The 13,321-nt window shown below is 40.6% G+C and overlaps 1 protein-coding gene across 1 annotated transcript; it reads right to left on the bottom strand.

The window, feature by feature from the left end:
- Positions 1 to 196: 196 nt before the first annotated feature.
- On the bottom strand, positions 197 to 12,108 carry LOC120443634 (interleukin-18-like). The gene is made up of 6 exons (XM_039622680.1): positions 12,015 to 12,108; positions 7,224 to 7,298; positions 7,066 to 7,077; positions 6,833 to 6,952; positions 5,165 to 5,316; positions 197 to 843 (listed from the first exon to the last, which is right to left on the bottom strand). The coding sequence occupies exons 2-6, from the start codon at positions 7,288 to 7,290 to the stop codon at positions 640 to 642; spliced, it is 555 nt and encodes a 184-aa protein (XP_039478614.1). The 5' UTR covers positions 7,291 to 7,298; positions 12,015 to 12,108; the 3' UTR covers positions 197 to 639.
- Between the last annotated feature and the right edge of the window lie 1,213 nt (positions 12,109 to 13,321).

The following is a 13,321-nucleotide window of genomic DNA, read 5'->3' as shown; positions in this document are numbered from 1 at the left end:
TCTCACATTACTCTTGACTAATTTACAGTGCTTGTGTTGCCTTTTATTTTTATAGGATTACAGATTTCCTCTGACGTGTTTGTCATCTTACCCGTCATCTCTGGCGGGGATTAGTCGAGTTAGCTCATGCTAACAGAGCCTGGCCGTTTTCAACTTTCTTTGTAGTACACCACTCATGACAAAACAAGAAACACAATGAAAGAAGTACAAAGCCTTTATTCTTATGTACAAATGCTAATAGCTAGATTGTTGTATGAGCTTATAGTTCTAATTTTGGGTTCAATCTGAGGTTGCACTGGCCAGAGAAACCAAACATGCATCTGTGCAACCTCACAATGTTCAATGATTAACTGAATACAAACAAAATCTCAAATGAGATAAAACTTATTTCAAAGCTGCCTTTAAAGATTTCATACCCTAGTAGCAGAGGTGGTCAACACAATGGATGGACACACTTTAACCTCAACATGATACAACAGGGAACATGTTGAGGTTCCATATGGTTTAAGATCAGATCAGATTTGTTCCATTTAAATCACAAAGTGACTCTGAGTTATGACTTCAAGAACTTGTTACATTGGATATCTGCATTCAATGAAGTCAGATGACTTTTTTTCATTATTTAGACAACTTCTTTAATTATTTGACCACAAACGCAACTCTCGTATCAACATCATCAACTTTAGGAAGCAGGGTCAGTTTATAAAGGTCGTTTTCTTTGACAACTCCAAGAACTTTGTCGGTATCCACTGAGAACACAAACTTAAACCTGTTACTTCCAGGCAGTTCCGTCTGGTAGAACAAAGCGTCGTGACTCGTTCCAGTGATGTCTGTGGGGGGCGTCTATGGACAGACATAAGGAGAAAAAGAGGAAAAGGTCCCTGTATCAACATGCACAGCAGATCAAGTATAGTGAACCTTTCACACGTGGAGATTAAACTTGTTTTCTTTTGAAGTTTTTACTGTATCAAATGTTCAGTATGTTTATCACTTGCTTGATATCAGTTTGGTTGATCCTGAACAACTTACACATGAAACATGATTGTAAAGTATAATGTACACTATATTGCCAAAAGCATTTGCTCAACTGCTATCATACATAACTTGAGCGACATCCGATTCTTAAGGGGCCGCATCCTTCGGAGGCAGCATTTAAAGGCCGATGATGTCACACCCAGGCAACGAAGGCTGTCCCAATTGAAGGCTGCTCCAAATGCGTCCGACAAATCGTCCTTCATTTCCCAAAATTTGAAGGAAGGGTTATCCTTCGTGGCCAAACCTATCCCAGAATTCATAGTGTGCCCAGCCAATTCCAGTTTCCAACAATGGCGGCAACTACTTAGTTTTAATATTACTCTTTCACAAAATAAACTTTTCAGGTGAGAATGTAGCTGTGTAAACTTCAAATATCTGGTCGGTTTATCAAGACATCACATATTTGCAAAACTGCTCCGACCTTTTCGGAGCGTCTGTTACCCACCAGCTTGATAGCTGACCGGGAGGTTGAGGCTCACTAGAGCCGGGGAACAGCAATTCCCAGCACATAGTTTTCAGATCCCGCGGTCTTTGGCTACTCAGGTTAAACATGATATATAAGTCACTTAGATAACTTAAAAATGTTATTGTTTGGCTTTTTTCAGTGTTTTATTTGTTCCTGAGTAAATCGGTTTGGCTGAGATTAAAGTTATAGTTTTCACACAGTTGAATAAACGTCAAACAGAGAAGTGATTAAACAGAAGTGTGAGATGGTCGACAGTTTACTCCAGTGTCCTGTTATATTTTAGATAGCAAGGAGCAGACGGCTGAGTTTATTAAACTCCATCGAGACAGCTACTGACTCAAATCTCAAGGCTAGACCGTCCCATTTCTCAACCTCGCACTTCTGGCCTTCTCAGTTTTAAAAGGACCTGGCCCACGTAGACCGCGAAGGCCGGGTCCTCCAAAGGATGCAGCCTATGAATTGGAACATACCTTTAATCCATAGGTTTTAAGATGATGTCAGGTAACTCTTTGCAGTGGTGCCGAGCTCAATCGTGGACAACAACCCCACTCCACAATCTCCTTCATCTTCATGGAAACCCCCAAAAGTTGATTCTGTTCATCTGGACGTAGCGTTTTCAGTGGGAGAAACGTTTCGTCACTCATCCAAGTGACTTCTTCAGTCTCAGCTGACTGCAGGTTTCCCCAATCTTATAAACAGTACATTTGCATAATGACTGAAATGACTGAAACCAGCACCACTGAAGGAACAATGGGCTGGGAGGTCAGTTCCTTCATCATTAATATGCAAATTCTCATGACCATTGATCAACAACCACTGATCAAAGCTCATTGAGCAAAGACCACTGATCAATGGCCATGAGTACCATTCACATTGTGATGTTTCTCCGACTGAAAACTCTACGTAAAGATGAACAGAATCAACTTTTGGGATTTACTTACCGGATGATTGAGCATGCATCAAGACATTTCATGGAAACCCATTCCATGAAGCTCTACACACTGCTCTTCAGCTAATCTGACAGTCACATGATGTTTGGAGGTCTGCAGTGTTTGACTCTGCAGAAAGTCGGGGACCTCTGTGCACTATATGCCTCAACATCCATTGAACCTGCTCTGTTGTTTTATGTGGCCTACCACTCTGTGGCTTAGTTCCTGAATGCAATGATTTGAATGGGTGTGTCAATACTTCTGGTAATATATTGTATATCAGGCAGCATTAACCACATTACATTAAATACTGATATAATTTATATGCATATTTTATTTGTGTTAGGACTTCCTAGACCAGAGAATTGAACAGCAATACAATAGCATGGCAAAACTCCCAACTCTTGTGACAAAGTTTAATACAAACTTGTTAAAAAAAAAACAAGTTTGTGGTCTGATCCACTTTAAGAGTCTGGGATATCTGGCACGTTGTTAGGGGCCTTTAGTGTACAACCTTATATGTATTGCCGGCAGCAAGTCGGACTTGTTTCTGATAGGTGGCCGATTCCGTCAGGGATGCCCTGTCACCATTTCTGTTCATAATTATTATGGACAGAATATCTAGGTGTCCACGTTGGCGACCTCGGGATTTCATCTTTGCTTTTGCCAGGTCAGGGACAAATTACTACCCCAGGAAGGACGACGTGATTAGTGACAACTTTGTCAAATGTTTTGAAATGAACAGCAGTCGTGAATTAGGCGTGAAATCCTCTAAAACAGTGGAATGCAGGGAGGGTTTTAATAAGCTGAGAGAAGATGCTGACTATTTTACAGTAACCTGGAGTGCAGAAATAGATTGATTTATAATAAAGTGAAGACGGGGGAGATGTCAGATAGAACCTCTTTAATGAATTTAGGAAAGTTATTGTCGGCTGGAGAGGAAGAAGTGGGCGTATCAAGGAGACTTGTCCTGAAAACCTTTATAAATTCGGAAGGTTTGAAGAGTACAGACTTGAACTGTGACCTAATACTGTTGATCTTGCTAGCAAAGAAATTTAGAATATTTTGCAGTCAAGATGTGGCATGGAAAGCAGACTAAGCGGGATTAAGGAGTCTGCTGATGGTGTCAAACAGGAGCGATGACAATCAATGTTAACTGAACTAACAAAATGAGACGTTTTTTTCAGCTGGTTGAACATGGTTAGTAACTCCTAATCAGGAGGAGGTAGTGAACATTGAGATCAGTGATTTCTAGCTGTGCTCAGCTTTTGCACACTCTTCTGTGGTAACAGATGTGATTGGTGCTCAGGGTAAGGATTCGGGCTAATCTGGTTTTATCAGTTCTGCACAGTCCAGAACTGATAAACATTGAATATTAAACCATTGTGTCCTTGGGCAAGACACTTCACCCGTTTCCTACTGGTGGTGGTCAGAGGGCCCGGTGGCGCCAGTGTCCGGCAGCCTCGCCTCTGTCAGTGCGCCCCAGGGTGGCTGTGGCTACAATGTAGCTTGCCATCACCAGTGTGTGAATGTGTGGATGACTGAATGTAGTGTAAAGCGCTTTGGGGTCCTTAGGGACTAAGTAAAGCGCTATACAAATACAGGCCATTTTACCATTTAAACCAGTTAACTAGATCATTAACATCCGAAAAATGAGGTGTAGATAGAGATTAGAGAGGAAAGCTGACAGGCCAAGAGTAAAATCCAGATCCAGTGTCGGCTCACCAACATGTTGCACCGAAAGTGAATGATTTTGCAATGTTAAGATAAATTTCCGTACCTATGCAGTTAGAGATTATCAGTATGTAAATTTAAGTCTCCTATCGCAATGATTTTATCAAATTGCATCACAGTACATAAACACAGCCTATAGAATTGATTCTGACAGTCACTGTAGGGTTTGGGAGATCGTCAAAGCGGATCTTTGTGCTGAATTCTAAAAATCCAGTAATTCGAAAAGAATGAAATGAGCCAGGCATAAACTGAACACATGTTACTCTGTTCTTCAAAGCAAGGAGCAGAGAGAGAGAGGGGAAATCAGGTGGACTGAAAGAAAATGTTTTCTAGCATCTAACAGCAACGCTTGTTCCTGTAATTAAAACTGTTATTGGGAAAAAGCCTTCGTCAAACCACCTGTTCAACAAGCTCCAGCATGAAGAGAAGATAATTTTGCAGCTGCTGCCATCAACCAGTGTTTAACACAGTGAGAACCTTCAGTAACTTTACAGCAGCTAAAATGAATGCAGACAGACTGTTAACTTTGTGTGATACAATATTTAAAATCAGGCAGCTTGCTGAAGGCTGCCGGCAGCCATCCCATTTTATATAACGAGCAGGGGTGAATGTAAAGGGGGCATGGAGTATAGTAGATCCTATTTTTCAAAGCTTTAGTAACATTGTTTTGGAATAAAAATCAAATTTATTAATTAAACTGTATTCATTTTAAAAATATAAAAATAAAAGCTTTTTTGGGCCAGTAATATTACACAGTTACTGATATACTGGTTTCTTATTAATATCTAAACCATCAGACTACCCAGTTTTCTGCAGCACAGGCCAAACCTCAGAGATACACTCAGAGTATACTCCTGATTAACTTTGAATGTCAGCTTCAAAGCGCTGAGCAAAATGCTTCCGGTACAGATGTTATCTTTTTGTTTTAATGTGAAATGAGATGAATATCAGAATAACTGTGAGTGCACTAAAACCAACTCTGAATGACTTTTGTACTTACCATTGGTACAGCTTGAATTTTGTGCTCCTTACAACATACCACCATTGTCTGGTCATTCTTTTGGGTATATATCATGACTGGCAACTTTTCCTGATCGTTTAGAGAAGAGCTCCGATAGGTCCTGATGCAGAGTTTCTTCTCTGAAGAGGAAACTAGGACAAGCAAGAGCAGCAGCATGTCATTCAGCTATGTCTTGTTTTAAAGAACAAAGGTGATGATATAATGCTGTTCTGTTCATCTATATGTGTCTGTGTTTGTTCTGTGTGCAAAACAGGACAGACCAAACTGCAACACTCCACAAAGCGTATTTGTTTAGCTTTTAATGAACCGACCAATTTAAAATCCTGCGGTTACCTTTTGACAGGCAGCACCGGTAGTGACTACAGATTTGGACATATGATCTTAATATATCTATTATATTTGGGACTCACATTAACACTAAACACTAAACTCAGGGTTGAAATTCAACCACATTAAGAGAGACTCACTGCAGAGGTAGCTGGTTGTAATCATTTCTAATGTGAATCCCTCCCCACAGTGTAGACCTCTGCAATTGTTCTACAAATGTATTGTTCATTTAAAGGTACAGTCAGTGGTCATTACTTCCATCCATCCTCTTCCACTTAAACATTTCAGAGTCACAGGGAGCTGGAGCCTATCCCAGCTGCCATAGGGTGTGAGGCAGGGTACCCCTGGACAGGTCACCAATGTGTCACAGAGCTAACACAGAGACACACAACCACTCACATATAGGTGTGAATAATCAGTTAACCTAACCCCACTAATTGCATGTCTTTGACTGTGGGAGGAAGCCGGAGTATCCGGAGAGATCCCACACAGAAGCAGGAGATCATGCAAACTCCACAAGGAAAGGCCCTGGCTAAATAGTGGATTCAAACCCAGGACCTTCTTGCTGTGAGGCCACCGTGCTAACCACCATGCTGACCCTTTTTTTTCTCTTCAGTTTATTAACACTTATGCTGCGATAGATGTAGGCTGCTGGGGATTCCATGATGCATTGAGTACTTCTTCTTCAGTTACCTTTCTCACTCACTATGTGTTTATACATCTCTGTGCATTAAGTCATTACCGATTTACATTACTGACGTAATGAACAAGAAACCCTCATCACGGGAGATCGTGGATCATGGGAAGCCCCAGCAGCCGAGGCCTATTGCAATGTAATTAAGGGAGGATTTGAGGTCACCTGATCCAGCCCTGACTGACTAAATCAGGCCAAAACATGACTGAGCATCCGAGTCGGAGCAGACAAATGTCCATCAACACGTGTCAACAGTTTTATTCTCTAAATAATAAATGCACCAATTTCCAGCAAGTTGCTTTATTCTTAAAAAATTTCAACAATTACAATGTTAAAAAGTTAGCGCACAAGTTCTTTTTTTTTGTATACTTTATTGATGCCCATGGGGAAATTCCTCTCTGCATTTAACCCACTCACTCAGTGAAGCAGTGGGCAGCCATTGGGCGCCCGGGGAAGCAGTGTGTAGGGACAGTACCTTGCTCAGTACCTCAGGGTAGCTGTTTAGGGGAATCGAACCCCCGCTCTTCCAATCATGGGGCCACCACTCTACCTACTGAGCTATCCCTGTTCAGCCAAACTGAACTGAAAAGTCAGTAACCATAACAACAAGAAGAACTCTGTCTTACCACAGCAGGTCTGGGCCACGAATGTGTCATCTTGGTTTAAAATGAGGTATCCAAAACCATTCGTGCTCTCAATGGACCAATGATGGTCTTCTGACATTCTGAAATCATCCTCCTTCAAATCTGTATTTTTGAGAGAACAACACGATAATAATCCTCACATCACGCCTCACAGTACTACTCTTCTGTCATATTCTAAAATGAAATTAAATAAGAGAAATATTAAAGCCGTTTACCTTGTTGAACCACTTTTAGATTTTCAGAGGACGCGTTCAAATATTGAAAAAAAGACAATAGAAACAGAATTAAAATAACTGTATAATTAACCTATAATATTGACATTATCAAATGTACCGACTGGGCAACTACTGAGAAAGTATAAAATCCCATTTACCTCTGAAGTAGAAGGAATCCTCAGCTGTATCCAAAAATTCAACATTGATGCAGCTGTTGGACTCCATCAGGTAGACTAGGTTAACACAAACAGAGTCCTTGGTTGGTTAATGAATACAGTGCACAGTAAATCCTAGTTAAACACATTTATAACCAAAGCTTCTTGTGTTGAACACATAGTGTACAGCTGTCTACACGCAAGAACCAAATATCCATACACATTACCTCAGTGGACCTCGCTCTTATTTTGAAAATTCATTCAATAACCAGCTGGCGCTCTGGCTCTGCAAGGCTCTGCATCGTGTTTACACGTTTGAATAAAAATGTCGGTTGCTCTTTTATCTTAGCTGCACAAAAGTAAAAGAAAGTGTTAAAAACAATGAGAACTGTCCACTGCCGTCTGTCAGGGTTTCTCTGCTGGCTCTTTTTTTTTGACACACTCCTTCCTTCTGTGGTTAACGCTGCTCTTGCTCTGGGTAATTTTTCAACCAATCAGCATCCTGTCTACACACAATATCATAAACTGACAGGATATGGGCAGCAGACACCAAAGGGGGTCTCATGAATTTCATTTTGTGGCAACTTTCAAACATGATATCTGCTGTGTTGCACGCTTTAATCTCTTGATCGCTTTCTGCTGCACACGTCTTTGAAGCTGCTGAAGTCAAAGTTCTTTGATTGTAAAATGTTCACATGCACCTAGTGTAACTGCATCTAGCAGCATGCAGGGAACAGGATGTTATAAACTGACCATGGATATCAGAAAGATAAAGCTGGTAACCAAAGTCCTTAAAGTGCATAGAATAACTGTACAGGTAAATGTGACCTGTGGCCTAAAATTCATTAAGAGTAGGAAGGAGCTATGTCATGCTTCATTCAGTTCTTTTAGTACTGTACGAACTACCAGCTCGCACTTTTAAAATGCATTCCCCAACAATGGAAATAAAAAAAGAATCTACATTGTACTTTAAAAAATACTTTAATGTAAGAAGCACTGAAACATGGCACCTGGAGACAAGTTTAAACCAAAACTCTGAACATGACCTGGTTATGTGTTCAGAGTACGTTACCATGGTAATACAGCCAGGTAAAAATAGAGATACATCACCCCTCTAGAGAACAGCAACTACAAACCTCACTCTGGGGAATGTCACTTCTTCTCATCGCAACCAAAAACAGGAGAGACACAGAGCACTATACAGACAACCAACAAGAAAAGAGAAAAACAAGAAAACAAAGAAAAGAAAAACTCCTACTAAGGTGCACAACCTTAGCATTTATTTTCCAAGTTTCCTGAACTCTTCTGGACACATGAACAGCATTCCTTCAAAAGATATTTGCTACTTTATTAGTAACAGTGATGAGGTCTAATGCATCAGGCCATAGGGTGAGCAGGTGTTAAGTTGTGCTAAGTCATTAATGTGCATTAGCGGTCACCTTGATAGAATAAATCAGCCGTGCTGTCAAGGCCAGGTCAGTGCAGGATGGACTAAAGTATTTTGTATCAAGAAGTGAAAGTGGCATCAGAGAGCCTTCACAAAGTTCAAACAGTGGCTTTATTCAGACAATGATGACACGCCTGTCCTCTTATTATCCTAAATTTCAAGTCCACTCCAAGTTGGCCTTGACGATGCCAAAATAAACAACTATAGGAGTCTAATCCACTGGTACAGAAAGTCAAACAGAGATGAAAGAAAGCAATAAAACGCTATCACCAAAAGGCTGATTCTGTTCTCTGGATGTAGCGCTTTCAGTGGGAGAAACATTTCGTCACTCATCCAAGTGACTTCTTCAGTCTCAGCTGACTGCAGGTTTCCCCAACCTTATAAACAGTACATTTGCATAATGACAGAAACTAGCACCACTGACTAACTGTGAGGTCACTAGTTTCAGTAATTATGCAAATGTGCTGTTTAAAAATTGGGGAAACCTGCAGTCAGCTGAGACTAAAGAAGAATAAGTATATTGAAATATATTAATTAAAAAAAGAAAAAACTGCTAAATTAAAAGGCTCGAGCAGCGTGGTTAACAGTCAATATCTACAGGGGACTAAACGCTGGTTAAACATATTACATTCAGTTATTCTCATAGATGTTAATCTGAGCAGCTGCTCAACTTGCCTGGTTTTAGACCAGACATGGTCAGAGCTGCCGTCTTCTCAGAAGGAAGAAGCACACAAATTTGGAAAAGTTGGCTGGATTTGTAAAAAATGAAAGGGCTGGTAATGGACAGATCCAAGGATAATGATGCTTAAACCCTCGTGTAATAAAGAAGATGCATGTTGTATCACAAGATGGATCAATTTGTTTCACTAACTCATCTATACAAGACATTTTGTAGAGGGTACAGCAGCCGTGGCTGTTCGTCTTGGAACAACTGTTATCTCCACATTTTGACTTACAACTTTATTCACAAAAGGATCGATAATATTTTTTCTAAATGTGGCCCTAATATTCCTTTGTTGCATTCATTTATGTCTATTTTTAGATTTGACAGGGCAAGTACTGTTTGCCCCACTTGTCCTGACGAAACACCTCTGTTCTAACCGCTGCCAAATAAGACCACACCGAGAAAAGAAATATATCAGATTTTATCACCTCATCATGTTTTCCATCTGAGTAAATTCAAGCCCACTTCCATTCCATATCTACTTGTGCCAGTGCCAACCCACAGTGGTCAAGTCCACCTCAGCCATCATCTTTTGTTAATACTATTCCCCAAGTCAGCACTGTTGGCTCAAGGCAGTATCTTTGCCTCTTTGAAAAGTGAGAGCGCTGCAGTCATCAGACGCCCGGTGTTACAGCTATATAACAGAACACATTCAGGCAATTCCTCAGGCTCCTCGGGAGTTGTTCACGCTTGTCGTAGCATGACAGCAGATGAAGGCGTGTTACCGAGCCTGTTATACCGAGCCCGACGACCGATAATGCATACACAAGTTCAGCCGTAAAGTCAGCTTTCAGCAAACTTCAGCCTGTTTAGGATTAGTTCACGTTGGGTCAGCGTTATAACCCTCCGCCCCCAAAAATGCTTTTTTATTCGACATGTGTCTGAATGTTTCGTGGTCCGCCATTAACCTCAGCTAATAGTCCGAATTCAGACAGCGAAAGCTTCGTGACGTTCCTGCTTATCGGTCACGGAGCTCAGAGTAAAAGACAATAATAGCATTCATATTTAATTTTCGTATTTTCGTCACGACTGTGACCGGACACCTTCCAGTCACGTTTGCAGCTTCAACCATAAATATAACCATAGCATCAAGGGCGTAGATTTAGCATGGACGGAAGGGACATGTCCCCACCAATATCCAGCGATTATTGATTTGTCCCCACCAATAATTTGATCTCTTCGAGTAAAGAAAAACAAAATCGATAGAAAGAAAAAAAAAAACGATCTGTCAACGTCTTATTCACCCAGCGGTGCAGAAAGAGTTAAATTACGTTCTCTACTGGAGTCCTACCTCATGTGACAAATATGGCCAATGTGATTGGCTGTGCCTTTCAGGGAGCTCTGTTTAGTTTTAGCAGCGGCAATCCTGCGCTGCCTGCAAGGAGGAGAGGAGGATGGCAGCAAAAAGGAAGAACCTGGATATAACAAAGTATTTTTCAAAGAAACCTGTAAGTCACTTAAAGTCAAGTTCACTCATAAAATATGTCCGTCATAATAACGTTACAGGCTATGCTAGGCCATACATGCCAACACTCCTGATTTTTCCAGGAGAATCCCAAATTTCAGTGCCCCTCCCGAAAATCTCCCAGAGCCACCATTCTCGAGAATTTCTCCCGTTTTTCCACCCGGACAACAAAATTGAAAAACCATATCCCAGATTGGCCCAGCCAATTCCAGTTTCCAACAATGGCTACTACACTGCAGCTACTTAGTTTTAATATTACTCTTATTACTCTTTCTGGGTCGCAAAATAAACTTTTAACATATTTTCAGGCGAGAATGTAGCTGTGTAAACTTCAAATATCTGATCCGGGGAGAACAGTAAACTCCCGGCACATCGTTTTAGCCTTTGGCCCACATCAGTCTAAAATTGTGTGTAACCATGAATAACGTTTTGCCATGTCCACCAGGAGAGACTGGACAGTATAGATGTAAAACAAATATGCCAGCAGTTTATCTCAGTTAACGAGAGGAGCAGGCTTGTGTTTGGCTCCTAGTGGACATTGAGTTGTAGTGTGGGGCACCAGTAGTCCACGTCTGTTGCTGTAACAGTATTTCATGTTTAGAATAAAAAATCCCAGCTCATTGATTTGATCGGGGCAATAGTGTGCCTAAAATGTTGCATAATTTTGCTGAGAGATCTTTTACTTTGTGGTAATCTTAGATGAGTAGTTTTATGGACAAAAACCACCAGGTCATTCAGTGTTCCCTTAGTGCTAATGTATCAGAGATGTTGGTGTACTATAACTGAAGTAATGTTGTTAAGTCCTTAAAGTCAAATTCTTTTATTGTCATGACTCTATTTGAAGCTATTTTTATTTTTGTATGATACCTGATTTATATGGAATATGGCTGAAGTAAACTAAAGTCTAAAATACTTAGTCATTTGTTTAATAGTAATTTAACATTATATAATTCACATATGAATTGTGATTTTAAATGGTTTAAAAGCATGTAGAATAGCATATGTAGGCAAGTATATTTCTGCTTTTTTTTTTAATCAAAAAGCAAAGACAAAAAAAGAAAAAAAAAAGGAGCCGTGCAGGGTTCGGTGGTTGTATCATCCGTCCCCACCAAAACCAAAACCAAATCTACGCCCTTGCATTGCATACCTTTGGCAAACCTGCAGAAGTTGTCTTTGTCCTCGGAACGTCAGCACTTACTTCCCTTTGAATGGCAGAGAAATGAGCCCGTTTGTAGGAGGGGAAAACACTGCACCCCAGCCTTTACAGTGCCTTCATATGTCACCGCACTTTCCTCGACGCGTTACAGCGTCACACTTTCTCACACTGTGTGTGTGTGTGTGTGTGTGTGTGTGTGTGTGTGTGTGTGAGAGAGAGACTGAAGAGACTTTCTCTGGTCTCAAGCCCGTTCATGTCGAAATATCACTTGATTGAATTTATTTACTGCTTAGATAGCCTGTGTATATAAAACTGTGCAAAAGTCCTTAGTCAAGTCTTTATGTTTCGCTTACATGAGTCTCAGACTTTCTTATAGTTTTTAAAGTGGTTCTGAATAATTGTTGAGTACTTTCTGAATGTACTCAGAGTTTATCGTTTTTTTACTCACTGTCAGCCCAGAAGCTGACCACTTCCACGGTGTCACGCTCCCTCCTGTCCTCTTTCTCTCTCTGACGTGTCTGTGTAAATAAAGTGGTGGGCGTGGTCTCAACGGCCTCCGTTTTCTATCAGGACTCAATGCAGTATTTAAACTGATCTCTACCACCACCATTCCTTGCCAGAGAGCAGCAGAGTGGTTTGTAGGCTTACTGCTTCTGTATCACATGTCAGTTTTTACAGTTTTATGGGCTCACTGGTGGATTCAGGACCAAGTGCAAACTCATTCATTCACTCATGTGCAGTGATTTAACAGCAGTATTGTTCACAATTAAGGAACTGAATTTCAAATCCAGATCAGACTTGTTATTAAAAATATTTTACAACACCATACAGAACAGGCTGTGATTTATGAGTTCCATCACGTTCAGCAGAGGAAGCCAATGGAACGGATTATTTGCCAAAAAATGAAGTATATGAGGGATTTTATGATGGATTTTTTCTGCAGTATGGTTCATCAGAATTCATGAAAAGTTAATAAATGAAACATTGGAAGGGCATGTTGGAAAGTGAAGAAAAAAGAAGGCATGCATTTCAATGTAGAACAAAAAATGGGTTCTTTGGCAAGAGAAGAGACTCCGTTGTTGTTACCAGACTGAGACGTGACAGCTGTGGGCTCAGGATAGGGGTTTCCCTTACTCTGACAGGAATATAATCAGATGGCAAAAGTGACTATAAGAGCATTGAAACAGTCCGGCACATCCTACTTGGGTGCAACAAGTATTTCCATCACAGGAGAAAGCTGTTCAGAGAGCTTGGATCAACTGTATTTTCAGTTTGTTGGAATTGGAATTACTCTATAATTATTTACCAT

Source organism: Oreochromis aureus, linkage group 14 (genome assembly GCF_013358895.1).
Source record: "Oreochromis aureus strain Israel breed Guangdong linkage group 14, ZZ_aureus, whole genome shotgun sequence".
Taxonomy (NCBI): domain Eukaryota; kingdom Metazoa; phylum Chordata; class Actinopteri; order Cichliformes; family Cichlidae; genus Oreochromis; species Oreochromis aureus.
The sequence above is the reverse complement of the archived record's forward strand: the minus strand, read 5'-3'. Positions and strand labels throughout refer to the sequence as shown.

What these genes read in the sequence shown, in the direction of transcription:
- LOC120443634 (XM_039622680.1), bottom strand. Translation starts at nt 7,290, where the DNA reads ATGGAGTCCAACAGCTGCATCAATGTTGAATTTTTGGATACAGCTGAG. An exon ending in CGTGGCCCAGACCTGCTGTG is followed by an intron (nt 5,317 to 6,832) that starts GTAAGACAGAGT and finishes TGCTTGTCCTAG; the next exon opens with TTTCCTCTTCAGAGAAGAAA. An exon ending in AAATTCAAGCTGTACCAATG is followed by an intron (nt 844 to 5,164) that starts GTAAGTACAAAA and finishes GTCTGTCCATAG; the next exon opens with ACGCCCCCCACAGACATCAC.